Source organism: Arabidopsis thaliana, chromosome 4 (genome assembly GCF_000001735.4).
Source record: "Arabidopsis thaliana chromosome 4, partial sequence".
Taxonomy (NCBI): Eukaryota; Viridiplantae; Streptophyta; class Magnoliopsida; order Brassicales; family Brassicaceae; genus Arabidopsis; species Arabidopsis thaliana.
Window position 1 is genome coordinate 15,877,135 of NC_003075.7, and position 20,231 is coordinate 15,897,365.

Here is a 20,231-nt window from a genome sequence, read left to right on the forward strand (position 1 = left end):
TTTATCAAACTTAATTATTCTCTGAATTTTAACTTCTTTCACGTTTTACATTCTGACAATATTCGAGGAAATCTGATGCTGTAATATTAATCTGAAATATATTTAGTATAGTAAAGGGACAAATACAAATTTGCACAGCACAAAAGTCATATAGAAATATTATTTAATTTAAATAAAGGGAAATGGAGCATAGATTGAGGTGCTCGTCACATGCATTCTCATGCAAACCTAACCAGCAAGTGGGCGAATTTATGATGTATAGTGTAGTATTATATAGCTATAATATCAAAATGGTCCTCTTCTTAACCAACATTCAATATTTTATTTTGATAGAGATATATAGGTAAAGGTCCACGGACTGTACTTGTAATGTCTAATTTCTTTTGGTTTAAGCGATCCTTATTATTAGATTTTTCTATGCACAAACAATTCTTATCACTCCATTCAACTTTACACGTTGAAAATTCAGTAATTTACCAAATGGTAGGCTGCCTTGAATTCCTTTTACAAAAGCCTATGCATTCCACTGTAAATGAGATATGTAATACTAAAACTCGTCGAAATTTCTCTCACTGTTTGTTCTTTTGTTTGTTAACTACCATCCAAACATAACTTAGAAACTGATAAACATTGATGATTATTTGGTTTTAAACATTAGATAATGTTGTTTATGTTGGTTTATATCATATCCAAAAAGAAAAGAAAAGAATACGTAAAAGCACACATATATCTAAATATTATGGAGTCATGTGAGTATGTTGCGTATACAGTATGCCATGTGATGCATATAGATATTTATATATAATAATGTGGAATCATAACGGTCCAACGTAGCGAGCTGAACTTTGGGGAAGACTTCGACGTCACTCAAAGAAAGTATCAAAAAGAAATCAATTCCAAAGTCACCCTATATGTTACATAAAAAAAAAGAAAGAATATAAAACTTAAAACATGAGAAGGACGATATAAGCTATATAAACACACATATATACTATATACAAAACGAAATAGACATAAGTAAAAACACTAATAAGAATCATTTCTAACAAAAGCACTGAGACATGTACGTACTAGAAATTGAGGTAGTACGACGGGAAAAAGGTGTCACCGTCACAGTACGTTTCTAGTAATGTCCGGAAGCTTTTTTCAATTACGAGAGAGTCAGAACAACTAGTATTGTTAGATTCTCTTAAAAATCATTACATATCAGTACAGGGAAAATATTAGATCTTTGATCGAAAGAAATTTGCCTATTACAAATAGAGTAGAAAATAAATGATATGACGATTTATTTAAGCTTTTTTAAAGATTAATATTAACGACCAAAATAATATATATACCACGATTATGATTTTTATTAACCTTTTATTTTGTAAAAAAAATACACTGTTAAAATTTTAACTTATTCAAGTTTTTGTGGAAGTCTACTATTGACTGCCGAGGGATCAATATAGCCCAGTGCTATCGGTTAGACCGATCAATCTTGGCACTCATGTATATGAGAATGTTTCCTTTATTAGTTAAAATATTGTTATTTTAACTATGAAATTCTGGTTGTTACTTTGGTTTTGGAAGCCAATACCCTATACTACAGCGGTAAAAACTTGAAAGTGTCAGAATGTAATCGAAATTTACATGAATTCAACTCCAAAAAACCGGTGGAAGAACTACTACAAGCAAATTAACCAACAACAAATCTAACATGTACCTTGAATAATCATTACACAACAACATTGCCTTGCCTGAATTAACCTTAATCCTGGAGAAATCAAAATCCCAGAGGAACTACGCCAAGAAAAAGCTCCTGAATCAGAGTAAAGCCAGCCTACCAGTTATGGAATCAACCAACTCCTTTGGTCCTGCACAAGAAAAGTAATGAACATGTTGAGGAACAACATCTTAGCTAAAACCGAATTTCAAAAAATTATTGTCTCTACCAGGTCCAACTGCAAGAACTGTTCTTGATCCAGCCGCAACCTGTTAAAGGAAGAGTTTTAGTTTCCAGAGAAACTTGTTAGCGTACTACTACCACAGAAAATTCACAAATAATTTTCATTCAAGAGCAGTCTTTTCGTGTTTCAATAGGTCGGATGGTGTTTATGTCTTCTATAGTTCTAACTATTTGATTAGTAGAAACTTTTAGATTTTCTTTTGAATAGGAGGAGCTCTGATTATACTTTCAGCCTCAATAATTGATCAAGCACGACAAACCTCAGTTCTTCCAGCATCAGCTACAACAAAAGTCGGGAGGCCAACGCTCTCAGCAGCCTCTGTGATCTTATTCCTGTGAGCAGAAAAGATAAATGTAGCTTTCAAATTTATTGAAGACAACTTATTAACATTTGTAGTAAAGTAATAATATGTCTTGAAGTGCGTTTTGTTTGTATCCCCCAAGATTTTCACCTGCTTACATTTCTTGCTGGTTTTTGCAAGTGACGACTATCTTTGGCTGCCCATTTTCCTCCCATCGCCGCAGAAGGTATCGGTCACTGAAAGAATTAAGATGAAAACAAAAAAAAACATAAACCCCGGACTGATGCATCATACAAAGCAAACAACTCATTTCAGACGAAATTACCTCTGCATCAACTCTGCATACATGCCGGTGGCAGCATCTGCGAATATTAAAAAGAAAGTCATTTTACTTCCAGTGTTCAAATTTCAAACACATTTCATAAGACACTTACGTGCACACTGTGACGCAATTTTGCCCGTTCTCATCTTCAAGTCTTGCCTAACTACCAGTACCTGTGATCAGAACAAGCTCAAATTAGTTACACAAATGTTCTGATTTTAACTTGTAATCTAAAAATCTGACATCATTGAAAACTCATCACCATCCTTGTATAGATTATGCAAGTCTCTTTTATGAAGCTAAAATTTCAATCATTTGATGGGTTTGGAACATAAATCAGCTTGCATTATCACTAGGTTTTGTTATAAGGATTTAAGTTATAATATTTTACTCCAAACCAATAAAATCTAGGGGCAGAGACAAGAGACTATCGTTACACTAGATGATAGACAAACCATTTTAAGCTCTTGGTCCTTGCCATTGCCTGGTACAGAACTCTGCTTCTGGACCTTGCTGGATAAAAGTCTGCTCCTTTTCACTGGGGAGGTCACTTGCTGTGATAAATCCAATATCATACCTATGATGAATCCTATCACAACCCCTGGTATGAGATTCTCTGCTCTAAAACTCACAGATATCGACTTCTTTTCTTGTCTCTGATCATATTCACCGGAAAAAAAAAAACAATGATACATTTTTAACTGTCCAACAAGAATGCTGGTTTAGTAAGCTACAAGAAAATTTCAGAACATGACCGAAACAACCGAGTAAATAAGCTCGTTTGTTGCAGTCTCAGTAAGATTTTAGAGACAAAAACATGATAAATTCTCGTTTGGGTGGTGAGAACTGAGAGGCAAACATTCAAATTTACACCACAAATCTCTCAATTTTATTTGCCAAATCAACCATAGACATACATATAAGAAACTTGTGCACTATAAAGCCAAACACTTACACTTAAAGCAAAGTACACTATTAAGAAAGAATCAGACTTTGACTCTTTGAGCTTAACTGATCTTACATCAATAACCAAAAGAAGAAAGAGCTCAGAATTTGTAATTTGTTTAGTTTCAAGTTTTCCAATTCACTAGCCAACTGATGCCATTCGGAAGTTTTGATCAAACTAGACTCAATTCCTCAGCCCGAGATAAATTTTGACAAAAAAGAAGCAACAAAACTAAGAACAAATTATCAACAGAAAAGACGGAAAATAAGTCGAAATCAATACCATAGCTTGAGGCTGCGAAGAGTTTCGAGACGAAGGCCACATGATACGCTTCTGGAGATTCTCCAAGGCGACAGAGGAACAAAGCTAAGCCTTTAAAATCGAATGCCCATGAGTATGATGAAGAAGGGAGATAAGAGCAGCCTTAGTAACCGTAAACGTCAGGGTGTTCATATCTCTGATTACAAAACGACGCGTTGTTTGGGGCTTAATGTACATTCTGGAAAAATACATGGTCCAATTAGAAAAGTTTTAACAGTATATAGCTACTAATGTAATTACTATAGAATATCTCTCGAACACACGGTGCGTTTTACTGTCGTCGCTCCTTTTTGTTGGTCTGTTTCCACTTCAGTTCTTCTCCCTCCGGAAAAGCTACAACCCCAATCTAAAACCCTAACGGCCATTTCTACCATCGGAGCTCCGAAAATGCCGGGTATGTCTTCGGAATCTGGCGGTGGAGAATTGGTTCTGTTTTCGACCAAGGAAAAAACTCCGGTGTTGTATCCTCTAAGCTATGGCCTCAAGTCTCCGGTTCACAGGCTCTCCATCTCCTGGGGTTGCGGAAACAACCTACGCGTCACGGTTTTAAGGAATCCAGAGTTACGCGATGATGACGACGGAGAAGTTGGTGGTAAGGTCGTAAACGTTAGGCTTAGCGGCGAGGATGGCGAAATCAGTGACCCACAGTGGCGAAGGATCGCTTATGGATCGGTATCTCCGTTCGCGCTTTTGCAGAGCAGAAGAAACTCAATTTCCAGTTTGTCTAAGATGGATATGAGTTCCTCTCTGTATCAGACTGCGTGGTGAGTATCTTCTTTGTAAATTCCCAGATTTTGCCCATTCAATACTGAAATACTGTTTTGGATTATCTTATGATTAGACTTCTAAAGCGTGTTTGAGCAATTCTGGATTGTCGTAATTTTAATCAGGTGGGAGTACGTAATGGAATACAGCAGAGATATTAAATCTCTCCTTAGTAATACAATATCTTTGCCCGCTCCTTTGATTGAAGACCCGAGATCAGTTATAAAGGTACGTTGGTCTTTCTGGTTCTACAATTGGTTAACTTTACTTGTAAATTTAACTCCTCCGCGAGTGAGGTATAGGTTTGAGTGTGGAGCTTTGTTAATGGATGTTCCTGTTAACATACATATGCAGAATGCTGAGGAACCAACTTCTTTAAAGGCTGCGTGGGAGTTGATGGAATTATTTTATGCAGATAAGACATGTCTGTCTTGGTTGCCAGAACGGCTCGTTGATTGGTTATCTGTAATTAGTTTTTACCTTCGACACTTGAGCTATCTTATTTTTTTAAACTTCTAGTGTTTTCTTACCTACCATTTATAACATGGCAGGAATACGATATACTCCTTTCTAGCTCACATCCAACAATCTACTCAAAGCTCCAGGATTTCCAAAAGGAACTTGTTGGCCTGCAGGTTTGCTCATCTCTAAGAAGTCGATAGTTCTCAGAAAATAAGTGATTGAAGAACCTGACTTTCTTAACGGGGTTATGTGCCATTGCAGGCCATCGAGGATGATCCAAGATACTGGGAAGTGATGGCTTCTGCTTTATCAGTTGGTTGGCTAGAAATAGTGGTTAGTACTTTTTTTTTGGGATTGGGGGTTCTTTGTAATTTGATCTTGAATGTTACAATTTGAGAAATGTTCTGCCCATACTTTTTATTTTCAGGTGAAGTTGTTACACCTACATGGTTCTTATCAACTAGACCAGCTGGGACATCGTGAGGTTAGAATGAAGTTGTTCATGTTTAGGTCCTTTGGGATTTATGTCATATGAAGTGACTAGCTACGTGCTAGTACTTTTGTATATGCACAGATTTCTGATTATTCATAATGTAATACAAATTTAATGAAATAGACAGAAAATGGTTTGGTAGAAGCGGTTGCTGTTCTCATTTCAAAAATGCCACGAATGCGGCCACAACTAGAAGATGGGAAATTTGGTGAATGCTCTGCAGCAAAGCCTGACTTTATGAAGGTATTTTAGAAACATGTATCATTCTAACTCTTTTTATTGTATCTGATTATGTGTCTAGACTCATCTTGCCGTTTTTGCCAGACACGAGAAAGATGGCAGTCTCAGATAACTAAACTAGAGTGCAGTGCCTTCTGGGTTCAATGTGCTCACCATCAGACCCGTGAGGGCTTGAGAAATATGTTGAAGATCATGATAGGAAATGCTGATTGCCTCAGAGCTGCGACATGTAACTGGATGGAGCTTTTTGTTTCACATCTTCTTTATCTCAGGCCATTTACGAAGGTGGATTGCTTTACCTGCTGTTTGTCTATTTAAATTCGAGTCTTGCTATCATTCTAATATTAAACTTGAAAATCAAATTAATACCATTTTGCATTGCAGGGATTAGATGGCATGCATAGCCTAGCCCAGAAGTGTGTTCAGTCAAAGCCAGTTAACACTTCCCATAAGCTTCTAAGACTGCTTATTGGAATTCTTGGAGAAAATACTGAGGTCAGTAGTACATCTTATACCTAGTCAGAGGTGCAACTGTTTCAGCTCTTCGCCACTTTCTAATCCAGCATGGTGTAATTAAATGATGCAGGTTGTTCTGGCAGAGTGTTCCAAAGAATTTGGCTCCTGGTAGGCAGGCGATGTTTGTTTCTGGTTACTAAGTTTATTGAGTACGCTATACTCTTATCTATATGAATCAGGACGAGACTTTTCATGTTTTTGTTAGGATGGTTGCACATGCCATGGAATTATTGACAGCTGGAAGCGAAGAAGGAGAAGTTCTTGTACATGAGGAACAGCGTAAGTTGGGTGGAATTAACATGGAAGAGCTCCATAGACTTGTTTATGCTCAAGTTCTTTCTTCTCATGCTTTGACTTGGCAGGTACCTTTCTTTTATGACTTATCAAGTACCTTCCCTGTAATCAAATCGGCACCTTTCTTATTGCGCTTCTTGTTATATCAAACTCTTCCATATTGTGTTTGAAATTTGCAGATAGCTCCTATTTATCTAGCATCGTGCGAGAAACAGGGATTAGGCTTATTAGAGCTGTTGTTCTACAGGCAGCCTGTTCAAGAGAATCAGATGCTTATTAAGGTTTCATTATTTCAGTTGCATTTGTACATCAATTCTAGTTCTGGTTTGTCGTTTACAATTCTAGGATCTTGTCAGAAGCCTTCACCTGGTACTTATGTTTCTCCTGTTGCAGAGCCTAGAGATTTGCCGTCTCTATGAACTCAGTAATGTCAGTGCTAAACTAATGAAGGTATTGATATATTGAGGCACTATTTTACGCTTGTATTCTCTAATCTCCAAATTGGGCGGAAAAAGGAAAAACAGATTTAATCTGAAGTTATGGTTTTCAGATTTCTGGAGTGCATCATTGGAAACATGGGAGGAAAGGCTCAGGGATTTTCTGGCTCCAGCAAGCTCGGGACGAAAATTGTCTCAGCGTGATTGCTCAACAGCTGTTTGATTCTGTTGGAAAATCATTGTCTGATGAAAGTCTCAAGGTATATATTCTCTAAGACATACTCAAAGCAAATTTCAGTATATAATTTCACTGTGGGTTCTTCTATCTGTGCCCTAGATGACGTTGTTTCATTTCATACATGCAGCAATGGGAAGGCCTAGTCGAGTTGCTGGGTTCGGAATCACAGATCTCTGGTGGTCTCGATTTTCTTCACAAGTAATTTGTCATCTCTTACTCTCTATGAAAATGACTTGTTTTTGTAAAAATCTACCCTACATTATTAATTGATTATTGATGCCATACATTCCAGGTATAGAGATTTCAAGAGATCGCTGAAGGTAGTCCATGATGGAAAAACTATAGATGCAGCTCATGAAGCCGTAGAGAGACTTGTATCGGTGTGTAGTACATCTTTCTTACACATTTTTCTCCACTGAATATTGTGAATTAATGCTATTTGAATTACTGCAGCTAATGAAGAGCCCTTCTACTCCTCAACGCTTCTGGCTTCCTCTTCTGCATGATTCAGTAGATAACCAAATCTTGTTTTCTTTCCTTTTATTTTCCAACTACGAGAATGCACCACTAAAAGAGTATTTGTTTGTGCAGTTGAAGCTGTTGAATTGGCCCGAACGTTCGCTGTTGAATGTAACACAGACCAACCTGATGTTGAACAAATTACAAGAGCTATCAATAGCAAGGTTAAGACCAGGCTTCATAGAATCTGAGTTGTCTGCTCAAGCTGTGGGTTCAGTGAGACTTGCTCTAGCAACAAATCTCGGACGTGCTTTTCTCGAAGAATGTTAGCGCGGGTTGAGGCTAATAAATCCATAGCTCGATATCTATTTGTGTGTATGGGTTTCGTACTACATTTAGTCTGTATTTTTCCATATCAAAATAGACTGATAGCACTCCAGTTTCCATCTTTCACTAGTTTGTAAGCTGATTGCAAAAGTAAAGCAGAAAAGAGAGGTGTTCTGACTGAAAACTGAAAAACAAAATTCGATTATTGTAAGTGGACCGGTTAAAACCGGTTTAGTTAGTCCTTGGAGAAAACGACACAGGCTGTGTCGTTTTAGAAATGTTTGTTATGAAGCTGGTCAATTCTATCTATTCATTCACAGGAGTCGAGAGAGAAATTAGCCATGGCGACCAGAGCTTTGCTCGCCGTTATATATGCGTCTCCGAATCGCTGCTACATCTCTCCGAGCAGGATCAAAATCCAATCTTTAACTTGTTCTTCTTCAAGTCATTATTACCAAAGACAGAGTAGAAAAAACCACAGAATAGCTCGAAGTTACTCGTCTGACTCGGATTCCTCCGTTCTTCAGCCGCCGGATGTGGCCCGTCTTGCTCAGACAGCTCGAATCTCTCTAACTCCGGCGGAGGTACTCGCTTTTTCTCTTTTATCGAATCTACTTTGTCCAGTTGAGTTCCGCTTCTTCGTCCATTGATCCTTTTCTTTTTTAGATAGAGGAATGTGAAACTAAAATTCGTCGAGTCATCGACTGGTAACTAATCTACCTCTTTCTGCACGAAATTGGCTTCCATGTTTATGTCATTGAACCAAAAGAGAAAGAATCAATGTGTTGTTGGATTGCTGAGAAATGCAGGTTTGGGCAGCTTCAACAAGTTGATGTTAACAGTGTGGAGCCAGCTATTAGAGCAGGTTAGAATCATAAACTTTTATCAATTATTACTCAACGTTCTTCTTTTATTTGGTCTACTGTATTTTTGATCTTATAAATTGGTTTCTGAAATCATTGGTAAAACTAGTTTGTAAGTAAGATTTGTTTGTTCTGTTTCAAGTAGAGAGACTCATGTCATGTGATACAGATTGGAGACTGTATAAGTCTTTCTAGTGTCTAGTCTAAGCACATTCTCTGACTAGGCAATATGGTTTTATACTAGTAAGAGGTCTAATTATCAATCTTGATCCGTTTTGGAAATCATGCTTATTTCAATATCTTGATGCCTTTATAAATCTCAAAAAACTTGTAGAAATGGATGGTGGAAATTTGCGAGAGGATGCTCCAGAAACATTTGACAACAGGTTTGATCTTTACACAATTTTCTTCATCTGCAATGATACCGGCTTTAAGATGAAAGCCATCTATTAAACTTAAGAGTTTTGATATTCCTCTAACAGGGACAGTATAAGAGCTTCCATTCCAAGCTTTGAGGACGCATATCTAAAAGTCCCTAAAATACTAAACAAAGAGTGACTTTTTCAGGTACTCTTCTTATCCATAGATGAGCAATCATAGTTTCCTGATTATGATCTAAGACCTGCCCATTGATTTTTTTTTTTTTGGGTGTATGTGTCTTTCATGTGCAGCTTCTTGGAATTGTTTGGCTGAAGAGATTCATTCTCAGATCCGGTTCTTGTTCCAGCATCTCTATGTTTTCTAAAATTGGTTAGCAGAAAACAAAATTGCCTCAAAATTGTTAAGTCTCACGTAGGCTATTATTCTACAACATTTTGTTCACAACTCACCACAACCTTGTGTGCATATGAAACTAAACTCAAACCAATTTTGAATAGTGTCTGTGATGGGCCGTTTTGATCCCAGCCTATTTTGAATCCTTTGCGTTTTTTTAAGCTCGATCCGTTATGAACTCGGACTGACCTATTGCTCTACACCATTCAAATTCATATCATTAGTAATTCCAAATGTCTTTCTTTTGTATTATGTTGCCCCCCGAATAGTTTTTTAAGTATTTGTTGAACACCGAACCAATAAGATTGAATTATAAATGGGCCCTAAGCCCAAAGTCCAAGCACACTTAAAAGTCAGCGAAACGCAGATAGTAATTAATTCCAGATCTGTGAAAAATATTACCACTGGCAATGAGAGCGCGTGCTAATAACTCGCTAAATTTATTTCAATTTCCGTGGTCTATATAGTCAGCCAAATCATCTAATTTTCCAAATATGCAAAAAATCAGCGCGTGAGGAGAATTTCACTGTTACAAACAGTTTGCGTCTTTTCTCTATTACCCCATTGTTTCAATTTTTGTTTTTTCTTTCACAAAATTAAAGTAATGCCAGAGTGATACTACGGGAAATTGCAGCATTTTCTGAGTTTCCTAACTGATCAAAAAAAAAAAAAAAAAAACTTACATTTGAGAGAGAAGAAGAGAAAGCTTGTAGAAATGGAAGGCCTTATTTGAGAAAGAAGTGAATAAAATTGACTCAAGATTGTAAAGTCTCACATAGGCATAGGCTATTATTCTCTACAACATTATAATTCAGTACCACAACCTTGCATATAGGGTGGTTGTGATAGGTCAGGCCGTTTTGAGCTTGGACCAAACTATTGCTCTGCAACATCCGAGTTCATACTTATCTCAAACCATGAGGTTAGTTAGTATAATGTGGACTAATGTATGTAGGAAGAAGGGAGACAACAAGAGTGCACCAACACAATCACCAAACCAGTAGAAGAGAGTATTCGTAGTGAAGAAGACATACAACATTTAAAACCGCAAAATAAACATCAAACTCCGGATCATCTGAGAGGTCCATCAATGTTACCAAAAAGAAAACAAGATGGATCTTGGCCTGGGAATCAAAATATAAGCGTGTGCTTTCCGGATTATTCTTTCCTTTTCCTACTTTCCTAAGAGTTAGCTATATTCACCTGAAAAATCTTTGAATCAGCTTGTGCACAAACCAGAAGACGCCTTTCAAATAAAAACGAGCTCCCTCCACCTTGCTTTGTATTAATTATAGTTTGGTTCGTGTCTCACGACTGCCAGAACAGCTCGGAATCATCGCTGTACAAGGAGTAATCTTGTATCTCGAGGTTTGCAACGTGCCAGTTTACGAGTTGGGATTGCAAGACTTTGCATAGAAACAAAGCGACTGGGAATATCCACCATTCGTTCTCGTCCCTGCAAAAGAAATATAAATAAGTTTTGATGATGCAAGAAGGAATCTGTAGTTTGGTTTGAGCTCAGAGTGAAGTTTGTTTTCTTCTCTCACATGCTAATGTTCCATGGCTGGAGATACGGGATCTTTTTCCCAGATGATGAGCCATGATAGTGAACATATCCACACACAAATGCCACAACCTGCAAAAACCCACCATGCACAAAGGATCTTTAATCAAGTAAGAGGAAGTTGCAGAAACTATAGAAGTCGAATTTTCAGATGTAGCTTTTGCATAAAGAGAGAAATACTTACGACATTGACCAAGGATGTGACATTCCACAATGCATAAACGCGTGTGCGACTAGCAGAGCGCCTTGGTCCGTGGCTAAACAAAGCGCTGACCCCAGCAGGGAATGGAAAAATGATGCTGAGAGGTAAAATAAACATAGCGAGAAAGACTTCCAGCAATGATATCGAGTAGAGTTGGAGTAGTGTGAGTAACGTTAGAGTTAAATCTCCTAGGAGTAGCACCGAGATAACCAAACCGACCAGATCCTGTTAACACCGCGGAAAATTACAGATTTCAAAACCCTCAATAGTAAAGGAAAATTACAGATTTCAAAGTCTCAGGGAGACTTTACCTGATGACCAACAGGTTTTGTGTTATGAATCAAGAAGGAGATGAGGGAAAGGACATCTTTTTCTTCTTTAAGAAATTGTAAGCTTCCAATGTCTATGATTTCTCCACACTCTTGATGCCTCACGTGGTTGATTTCGCTTCTTAGAGGTTGAAAATTCTCCCTGAAATCACCAGAGTGATTTTCAATTTGTGTCCCCCTGCATATTCAAAACTCAATGAACGTCTGGATGCTGCATATTCAAATAAACAACAGAGAGAATCAAAGTGACATTTCTTACCATGGATGCTGCTGTTCTGTTTCATCATCACTTCTTGTTGATGCGACTTCATCTGCAATGGTGTGAACAAGGATTCCATACTGGCAAGACGACGAAGACAATGCCTGAAACCTAGCTAGGTCAACACGTACACCATGTCTTTTCAAAGCAGGGTTTCCATGAGTTTCAATCCATCTCATAACAGAGCGAAACGTGGACCTCAGTTTCCCTTGCTGAACCAGACGTAGCTGAGCGTTCAGACCAGCGACAAAGCGGTACCAAGTGGTTGGTGGGACCAACTATAAAAGGGGATAAATTCATTACGTTCTTGCAGTCATAGGCAATAAACTATACATGTGAAGCAGTAAAATACCACGCCTCATTAATCAGTCTATATGAAACAAAAAACAGACCTGGCTCAGAAGACTGGTCAGAATATCGTCACTTTGGAGTGAGTAATAGGCCATGTAACTTCCGTCGCCTCCAAATATTAAAGGCATTGGAAGTCTTTGATGAACCTGAGGAGGAAGATCGCTTCTCTTTTCATCGCCACCAAGGAAGAAATCTAGATGAGCTAACATCAAATCAGGAGTAGCAGCTACCTGCACAGCACAAATTCTCATGATTCATATACTACAATCCTTTTTCTTGCCATCTGTAAACAATGAAATGGAGCCTTGTTTTCAAGAACACAAGCACCAACGTCTTGACTAAGATCCTATTAGAACTATGATGACTGCTCCACCAATTCTCACAAACTATGATTGGCCTTTTGTCTTTCTTGCTAAATATTTACAATGTTCTAAAGGTAGTCAGTTGAGAGCATAACTCAATAGATGAATATGTACCTTTAGCCCTTCATATAATGCCCTTGAACGACACGAGCGTAGACAAGAATGGTCATATTCTGATCTAACAAAGTCACGGAGTTTCTGAAATTTCAGCCTCCGGCGTGATTGCTGCCATGACCATGCAAGAGGATAGACTAGAACTGAAAGCATAATGTAAATCGCACCCTCCCACCACTGATATGCAGCTATAACATTGACTTCATCAACAAACCCATTAAACGCAGCCTCGTACCTAGAGAAAATTCAGGAGAGGCCTAAGTATTTCAAAAACTACGTTCAGAACATTTTATCACCAAAACAATCAACAGCTAATAACTTACACAATCTCTTTTATTTCCTCTGGGGGTGTATGAGAAAGATGCCAAGGTTCACTGAAAGTATTAGGACCTAAGAAATAGATCCTATGCATGTGGCCCTGTGACTCCTCCACTCTGCTCGTCTCCATCACCTGATACGATTAAACACAAAATTAATATTACAACAAAGACATCAACTATAAAAGGAGCACCTTAACAATTGTTTATAATCTACTGAAACAAGAGCGCAAACACAGGATAATAATTATGCATCGCAATCTATTTCAAAATTTCTCCTTCTTTCTTGTGAGTTCCGACGAGATATTTCAGATGTATCTGTTATTAGGACGACCATCTAATAGCAACAACAAAAAAATCTGGCGCTATTGTTATGTTTCCATTCACATGTTATCTTATCTCCCTTCAAAAACTTTCATCCAGACTCCGATAAAAGATAAAGACTAAGCAAACCTCATTCAACGACTCGAGGAATGGAAATGAGTGATCAATCTGAGAGCCATGCTGGGTCGGGGCAGACCCATGCAATTCGTCACCGCTCACAAATTTCATTCTGGCGACGCTGAAAACAAGTGCTAGTAGGAGGAGCACAACTACTAAAAGAACACCAAACAGCCAGGGTCCACCAAATGTGTATATTAACTCTTCAAGCGTAGTATAACAGTGTGGCATGTGGTATCTATCCGAAATGCATTTATATGGACAAGGCGTTTCTGCAACACCACCTGTCAAGAAACAAGTAAAACATAACAATAATTGTGTATCAGACACACTAAGGATAATATAAACAAAGACAGGGGAACACATTACAGCAAAAAATCATTATCCCTCAATCAGTGTTCCAAATAATTACCTCGAACAGTGACATATACAGCACGATGGGGAATATCATTAGCCGGACAAAGATGACAAAGAGCTTTATCAGATCCAGTAACGTTCTTATAAGTGCCAGATGGACATTCCTGTAGAATATTTAAATATGTAGATAGTTGAAGCATGTTTTCGTTTTTAAAAATTTTGGTCGACAATTAAAGCGTGTTAAACCAATGAAGTTGGAGAGCCATTGCTCGCAAGAAGGATGAACTACATTAATGTAATAGATATTGAAGTATCAATCTATCAACAAATAATCAAAAAGGACACTAAATACCTCTGGCCTAAGCAGGTCTGACATTATGTGGTTAATATACTTGCTATTGTTTGGTTAAAGAAAGAGATTGTAACATCACCTGAGACCATTTGAATAAAACCTAGTAGAGAGAGGAAAACTAGAACCCTAATCCATCCAAACATGTTTTAATGCAGAGAAACAATAACACATAAAGAAGTTTATCAGTACCTCGCAAAATAAACCATAGAGCCCTTCTGGACAAGCTTTGCCAGTCAAAGTTCCATTCCCTCCAATATTATCTTCAATGATACCCATCCCTCCTCTGTAAATCATTATTGAAATCACAGATTATATTCTAGAAACACATTAAGAAAAGAATCTAGAGTGCTTATATAACTAAGAAAGAATTGTGTTTCTCCAAAATAGAAATCGCAAATATGTTATCATAATATAATATAAAAGGTCGTTAAGTATGAACTTCTTATAACAAACCTTACATAAACTCTTCCCTTAACTATGGCAACGGGATGATAGACATCACCAGTGGGAATGTCTGACCAATGAAAATGAATCCTTCCACCACTTCCTCCTCCACCTCCCTTCAGGCTACCATTTCCTCCAATACTAGAGAGAATCGCAGACCTCCCTATCTCAAGTGTGCGCAAGAATAAAAGTACGGTTCCACCTGAACCACCACCAGGTCCTAGACTTGAATTACTTAGGCCTTTCAGCGTCTTCCTGGGACTTTCGCCATCAGTTGTTATTGAGCCTTCCAGTGACAAGCTTGAAAGTGGGTGCTCAAGTGAACCAAGCACTTCACAAATTGGTAGAAAACAAATTATTAGGAAGAGTTATATTTGAGAGACAGTCAGTATGTTGCAGGAAACAGGTCAAAGTGAACTAATCACTACACAAGTTTGTAGAAAAAAATATTATTCTAAAGAGATAAATTTCAGAAACAGTTGGTATATTGGTAGGAAACAGGTCGAAGTTAAACCAGTCACTTCTGTACAGAGATAGTGAAAAGATGCTGAAACCAGATTAGAAATAGTAAGCTTTACATGAGGTCAATAAATTACTTCAGTTTTCTCTTTTTAGAGTTCAAAATTAATCATGTTAGAACGAGGATTAAGTTGATACTATCTGAAATTTAAAACTTACCAATGATTCCTCCCCCAGCAACTGAATCCGTTGACTCTTCATTTCCACTTCCGCTGCCAAGTTCACATGGTAGGTCTGCATTTCCATAAGACTCGCCACCCTCAATGCAAGTATGATTGTAACATCCGCTTCCGCCTTTACCACCATGTCCACCACCACTCCCAATACCGCTTCTCAGAAACCTACCTGTCCCAACTCCACCTTTGCAGCCTGTGTGCATATTTAAATCTCTCAAAACTGGTTCACATTACATGTATGAAGGACAAAAAGTGAACACAAATCAGGAGAATCATCTTAAAAGAGTATGTGGCTTACCCATCCCGTCCGCGGATATTGTTCCAGAAGAGCGGACAAGTACCGTTCTTGCCAGATGGAATTGGATTACAGATCCTTTAATGAGACCTTCAACAGTAATATCCTCAACTCGGCAGATCTGCAACAGAGACCAGTTAGAACATGTAAAAACCTTCTTCGTAATGTTTTGTTTCCGCAAACAAGCACCTGAAGAGTGAATGGAAGGGATGAATTGACATTGCAATCCTCCGGTGGGTGGAGTAGTTCAACAGGGCAATCTTGGCGTTGACAGTAAAGCTTTGGAGTACTTTGAAATAAACCAACCATAAAGATTTTAGAGGTTCAATACAACAAAACAAAATAATAAAAGGAAAAATACTTTTGTGGAAGGATCGCTCGAACCTTCAGAACTTACAGGCCACCAGTTGATGCATTCTGCAAAGGACCACGCAAAACCGCTCCGGCTCCAACCTTCCCGAATCAAAGAAATAACTGTTAGCCAAGAATACTTTTTATCTTCCTACTGGTTCTCACCTATGTCTGAACTCACATATACTGATATAGAAAAGAGCTACATTTTTTCCTTCTTAAAGATAGTGAGGAAATCAAAATAGTTAATCCGACATAAATGATAATTTTAGCCCTGAACCGATTCACACAAAGTAGAACCACAACTTTCAGAACCTACACATCTCAGCCCACAGAAGGTAAAAAAAAGTCCCAAAAGCATGATATAGTTTCTTTTCCTTACCTGGATGCTATAAAATAGAGACAAAATCAGACGCTGTGCTTCAATTGTATCTCCTGTGCCTGTTAGATTCAACAGGCCCTGCCCATGTACTCCGAGGTTTCCATTGGATTGTATCACAGATGACTCCTAAATAAAAGTAAAGAGCATAGAATTGTACTTCAAAGTTGTCTATAATTCCACAGCACGACGAAGAACAAGTTACAGTATATTGATTAGGATACCTTGAGCACCAACAGATTACTAATTTCAAGCATTGAAGTTCCCAATATTGTCACACCACCGCCATCTATAAACATTCTTGACTTCAACATCAAGAACACCTTGACTGTCATACGTAAAGCCCCGTAAACCTGATACATAGCACAGAGGTTAACATAGTATGCAGAAGGAAGAAAAAATATACCTTTTCAAAATTAATCGAATACCTTGATTGCAGAATTACTCATCAAGAGTTCCTCAGCAAATAATTCAAATTCAGAGGAAGCATAACGTGGAAGACCAAAGTTCAACTCTCCACCATTTGACAAACTTATCAATCCTTGAACCTACACAACCGGGAAAATGAATAACTTGTTCACACTGATTACACTTGGCTTCAGTGGCCAAAAGATGATGCTTACAGTATCAAGAACCTATATTTACTTTCACAAACCTGAACACGGCTCCAACGCAAGGGAACAGCAACCTTTGCCATATTCCGGATATACAAATTAGTGAAAAGGCGGTGGTTAGGGAACTCCAGGAGAAGAGTGTCTGTATATGTTGTCTTATTGTGGTTGTCAATGGTTAAGCTCTCTGAAATAACATCATACAGAGTCCCAGCAGCTCCAGCATTTTCTGGACAACCAAAACTACGACCTCCTACAAAGAGTAAATTCGAATTGAACTGTCACAACCACAAATACTTAAACAAAAAAGGGAACTATCAAGATGAGTTGTTATCATCACAATATCTAATCAATTGAAAGCACAAATTTAGGGAATGATTGAAAGAACAAACTGGAGCTAACCATTGAAAAAGATTTTTGGATCAGAATGGCGGCTGTATATATCGACGGATACCCGTCCACCACCTCCACCAGCATACCCATCACCTCCAGATGCACTTAAACGACCATTTCCTGCCCTGTAGCATTAACCAACACAGTAGTTTCAGATATCTAATATTGAACCAAAGTTCAAACCCATTTTTGTGTCTTGGTAAAGCAAATTGTACTTCAAAAAGGCAAGATGCTAAATGCAATAATTAAGGATATCATTCATGGGCCACAACTCAAAGGAATTACAAAACTTAATTTCCTAGACAACCTAAGACCTTTCCATTATTAATTGACCAACAACCATCATCAAATATGGAACAAGAAGAGAAGAGTCAACACTTATTTTATTTCCAAACTTCAGAACACCAATGCAAAGCCTTAAGATATACCAAAACTCACTCACATAAAAGAAGGCAACCATTAGATGATTTAATTAAAGAGAAGAAAAGAAAGAGTGAAAATGACAAAAAGAGAAAGAAAAAAATATTTCGTTACATTTTATGAGCCATTACGAAGATGCTGCCGCCGGACCCACCACCACCTTTAACACCACCACTGGCCCCATCAGCTAAAACGCTGCCGTTTAAACTAATATACCCTAATATCTCTATCGCCACCGTTCCGCCGCCACCTCCACCGTAATCAACCTCATTACTCGTCGAACCACCTCTACTGCCATAAATCTCCGGCTTCTCCAAAGACGACCAACCATAAACATCACCACCGAACACATCTTCCGGAATCTTCGTAGTAGTATCCGACAAACAACATGCACCTCTTCCACCGTATCCACCACCGGCACCTTCCACTCCCTCCGGCGTACCGCTAGTATCCGGCGGAGGTTCTCCAGCCAATCCAGTGGTATCAACGGCCGAGCTTAGCCCAAATTCAGCGTTTTCCGCCGCGAGACGGAAAGTCCCGGCGATAACCGAAGAATTCTCAGCCAATGAGAAATTGCCGGAGATATTGACACTAATCGAACATCCCGGAAACTGGCAAACCAATCTAACACCAGGCAAAACGTGGAGATTACCTTTACCGGTGATGTTTAGGTCACGTGTGAGATTCAAATCAGCGACGAGCTTACACGTGGAATCTAAAGAGCCAACACCTCCTAGGTCATCTACACATGAAACCGACGAATCATCATCATCCGGGGAAGGCTCCGGCGCCGGAGAAGGTGACAGTGGTTCGAATCTAATCGCAGTCTCATCCCACGAATTGATTAATTTCGGATTTGCAGATACGAGGATGACGAACGCGAAACAGAGACAGAATCTCACCATTGGAATCGAAATCGAAATCATCTAGAGATGAGAATCCATGGTTACACAAAACAACGAAGACATTGGATTCGAAGAACAAAGAGGCTAAACAACAATATAACCGTTGCGTCTGTACGAGAATTCAAAATTAGAAGAAAAAAAACAGATTGAAGAAACAGAGATTACACGAAGAAACAGAACAGAGCTTTGAAAACAGAGCTCTGTGTGTAAAAAGACAGAGAGAAGAGAAAAAAAAAGATAAGTTTGGTCTTGTAGAGAGAGAGAGATGAGCAAAGAAGAGGTTGAAGGAAGGAAGCGAGAGGCGCGCTTTAGTTTGGTAAATGCTGAAGAAATTTTTTTAGAAAGGCTTTCGCGTTACACGTGAGACTTTTTTTTTTTGTCTACCAATTAGTTTTTGACACGTGCTAGTTTAATACCACCAAACTGATATTTATTTAGGCTTTGTTTTTAGTCTTTAAACTTTACTTTAATTGTTGTGATTAAGAGATCTTCTCTTTAATTTTGTTGAAACCTTCACTTGAACGAAAAACAAAAGGGGAAATGCTAATAAAATATCTTCTATCCAATTTTTACCAAATGAATCTCTATTTTTGTAAGAACTGTCATCACAACTCTTTCTTTAATTAAAAATTAGCTATATTTTAATTAACTCATTTTGACAAATTAATTTAGGGATTCAAAAAGGATATTTAGGGTTTTGGAACTAGAGGAAGAGATCAGGTTTTGGAAATGTAGGACTTATCTTATGAAATTCTATTTTATTATGATTTTTTTTTTTAGTTCAATCTTGGTTAACATGTTTCAATTCTAAATTGGTTTTTGTTTATGAGTTTAAGTTTTTGGTAATTTACAGAGACATTAACTTTTGTTTTTATAGTTACTTATCATCTAGATTGTCTTTTATGGATTTTTTTTTTTTGTCCTTTCCTTATCAATTTTGTTTTCTTTAGAGGTCCTAAGTGGTCTCTTAGAGAAGGATGGTTTGATCTTGATGTATCTGGCCATTTTCCATAAATCCATATTCACTTAACGGTTTCGATATATTTTTATAGCATCTCCTCAACTTCATTGTGGTGAAACTAATTTGAGATTAATCTTCTCGACATGTGATTTTTTGCTAACGTGAGCATCTCTCCAATATGTGAGACAGATCCAAAACAGAAGAGTTTTTCATTATTATTTTTCTGTTAAAGATGAGTTTATCAAGAATACTTATACGAGCTTCACGTCCCCAATTAACTCAATCGCGATTTTGAAGATCCTAAACCTTTGTCCCACATTCAGTTTCCAATCATCACATCTCCCAAATGTAAACCTCTCACGGACTTTAAGAGTTTCTCCAATATTTCCAACGTTCGAGCTCGTTTTCGTGTTGCCCAC

At 38.0% G+C, this 20,231-nt stretch overlaps 4 protein-coding genes across 9 annotated transcripts; 2 read left to right on the top strand and 2 right to left on the bottom strand.

Annotated features, from left to right (window-relative positions):
* Positions 1-1,434: 1,434 nt before the first annotated feature.
* On the bottom strand, positions 1,435-3,948 carry AT4G32900 (Peptidyl-tRNA hydrolase II (PTH2) family protein). 4 transcript variants are annotated; one of them, NM_202942.5, is made up of 8 exons: positions 3,804-3,907; positions 3,031-3,231; positions 2,688-2,748; positions 2,579-2,615; positions 2,412-2,489; positions 2,212-2,284; positions 1,938-1,977; positions 1,435-1,859 (listed from the first exon to the last, which is right to left on the bottom strand). In NM_202942.5, the coding sequence occupies exons 1-8, from the start codon at positions 3,843-3,845 to the stop codon at positions 1,810-1,812; spliced, it is 582 nt and encodes a 193-aa protein (NP_974671.4). In that variant the 5' UTR covers positions 3,846-3,907; the 3' UTR covers positions 1,435-1,809. The 4 variants fall into 4 exon arrangements, with proteins under 4 accessions (NP_974671.4, NP_001328355.1, NP_567907.4 ...); NM_119443.4 differs by having other exon boundaries at positions 1,599-1,859; positions 2,404-2,489; NM_001342186.1 differs by having other exon boundaries at positions 1,498-1,859; positions 1,938-2,284; positions 3,804-3,916.
* A 162-nt stretch (positions 3,949-4,110) lies between these two features.
* On the top strand, positions 4,111-8,384 carry AT4G32910 (nuclear pore complex Nup85-like protein). The gene is made up of 18 exons (NM_119444.4): positions 4,111-4,606; positions 4,733-4,835; positions 4,962-5,072; positions 5,159-5,242; positions 5,331-5,402; positions 5,497-5,553; positions 5,686-5,805; positions 5,887-6,087; positions 6,187-6,297; positions 6,389-6,426; positions 6,524-6,680; positions 6,792-6,893; positions 7,006-7,062; positions 7,163-7,309; positions 7,415-7,485; positions 7,580-7,667; positions 7,741-7,797; positions 7,879-8,384. The coding sequence occupies exons 1-18, from the start codon at positions 4,230-4,232 to the stop codon at positions 8,074-8,076; spliced, it is 2,151 nt and encodes a 716-aa protein (NP_567908.1). The 5' UTR covers positions 4,111-4,229; the 3' UTR covers positions 8,077-8,384.
* Position 8,385: 1 nt separating this feature from the next.
* AT4G32915 (glutamyl-tRNA(Gln) amidotransferase subunit C) lies at positions 8,386-9,910 on the top strand. The gene is made up of 6 exons (NM_119445.4): positions 8,386-8,657; positions 8,740-8,780; positions 8,883-8,938; positions 9,271-9,322; positions 9,419-9,503; positions 9,608-9,910. Exons 1-5 carry the CDS (start codon positions 8,415-8,417, stop codon positions 9,492-9,494), a joined length of 468 nt encoding a protein of 155 aa, NP_567909.1. The 5' UTR covers positions 8,386-8,414; the 3' UTR covers positions 9,495-9,503; positions 9,608-9,910.
* Positions 9,911-10,135: 225 nt separating this feature from the next.
* AT4G32920 (glycine-rich protein) lies at positions 10,136-19,211 on the bottom strand (the record flags this gene model as incomplete). Of its 3 annotated transcripts, none has more annotated exons than NM_001203965.1 (23): positions 10,136-10,388; positions 10,808-11,166; positions 11,258-11,346; positions 11,459-11,701; positions 11,788-11,983; positions 12,065-12,342; positions 12,457-12,645; positions 12,892-13,126; positions 13,215-13,342; positions 13,662-13,933; positions 14,062-14,170; positions 14,548-14,641; positions 14,812-15,133; positions 15,481-15,690; positions 15,796-15,913; positions 15,982-16,081; positions 16,190-16,245; positions 16,526-16,651; positions 16,747-16,875; positions 16,951-17,070; positions 17,178-17,386; positions 17,536-17,651; positions 18,061-18,872. In NM_001203965.1, 22 exons carry the CDS (start codon positions 18,870-18,872, stop codon positions 11,019-11,021), a joined length of 4,299 nt encoding a protein of 1,432 aa, NP_001190894.1. In that variant the 3' UTR covers positions 10,136-10,388; positions 10,808-11,018. The 3 variants fall into 3 exon arrangements, with proteins under 3 accessions (NP_001190894.1, NP_001190893.1, NP_567910.1); NM_001203964.1 differs by having other exon boundaries at positions 10,682-11,166; NM_119446.3 differs by lacking the exon at positions 10,136-10,388 and having other exon boundaries at positions 10,436-11,166; positions 18,061-19,211.
* Positions 19,212-20,231: the final 1,020 nt, after the last annotated feature.

Bases quoted from the DNA above. Each gene is read 5' to 3' on its own strand.
- AT4G32900 (NM_202942.5), bottom strand. From the start codon at position 3,845: ATGTGGCCTTCGTCTCGAAACTCTTCGCAGCCTCAAGCTATG. The intron at 3,232-3,803 runs GTATTGATTTCG...GAATATGATCAG, and splicing joins CTTCGCAGCCTCAAGCTATG to AGACAAGAAAAGAAGTCGAT. The intron at 2,285-2,411 runs GTAAGCAGGTGA...TTCTGCTCACAG, and splicing joins TGCAAAAACCAGCAAGAAAT to GAATAAGATCACAGAGGCTG.
- AT4G32910 (NM_119444.4), top strand. From the start codon at position 4,230: ATGCCGGGTATGTCTTCGGAATCTGGCGGTGGAGAATTGGTTCTGTTT. The intron at 6,681-6,791 runs GTACCTTTCTTT...TGAAATTTGCAG, and splicing joins CTCATGCTTTGACTTGGCAG to ATAGCTCCTATTTATCTAGC. The intron at 7,668-7,740 runs GTGTGTAGTACA...GAATTACTGCAG, and splicing joins CCGTAGAGAGACTTGTATCG to CTAATGAAGAGCCCTTCTAC.
- AT4G32915 (NM_119445.4), top strand. From the start codon at position 8,415: ATGGCGACCAGAGCTTTGCTCGCCGTTATATATGCGTCTCCGAATCGC. The intron at 8,658-8,739 runs GTACTCGCTTTT...TTTCTTTTTTAG, and splicing joins TCTCTCTAACTCCGGCGGAG to ATAGAGGAATGTGAAACTAA. The intron at 8,939-9,270 runs GTTAGAATCATA...AAAAACTTGTAG, and splicing joins GGAGCCAGCTATTAGAGCAG to AAATGGATGGTGGAAATTTG.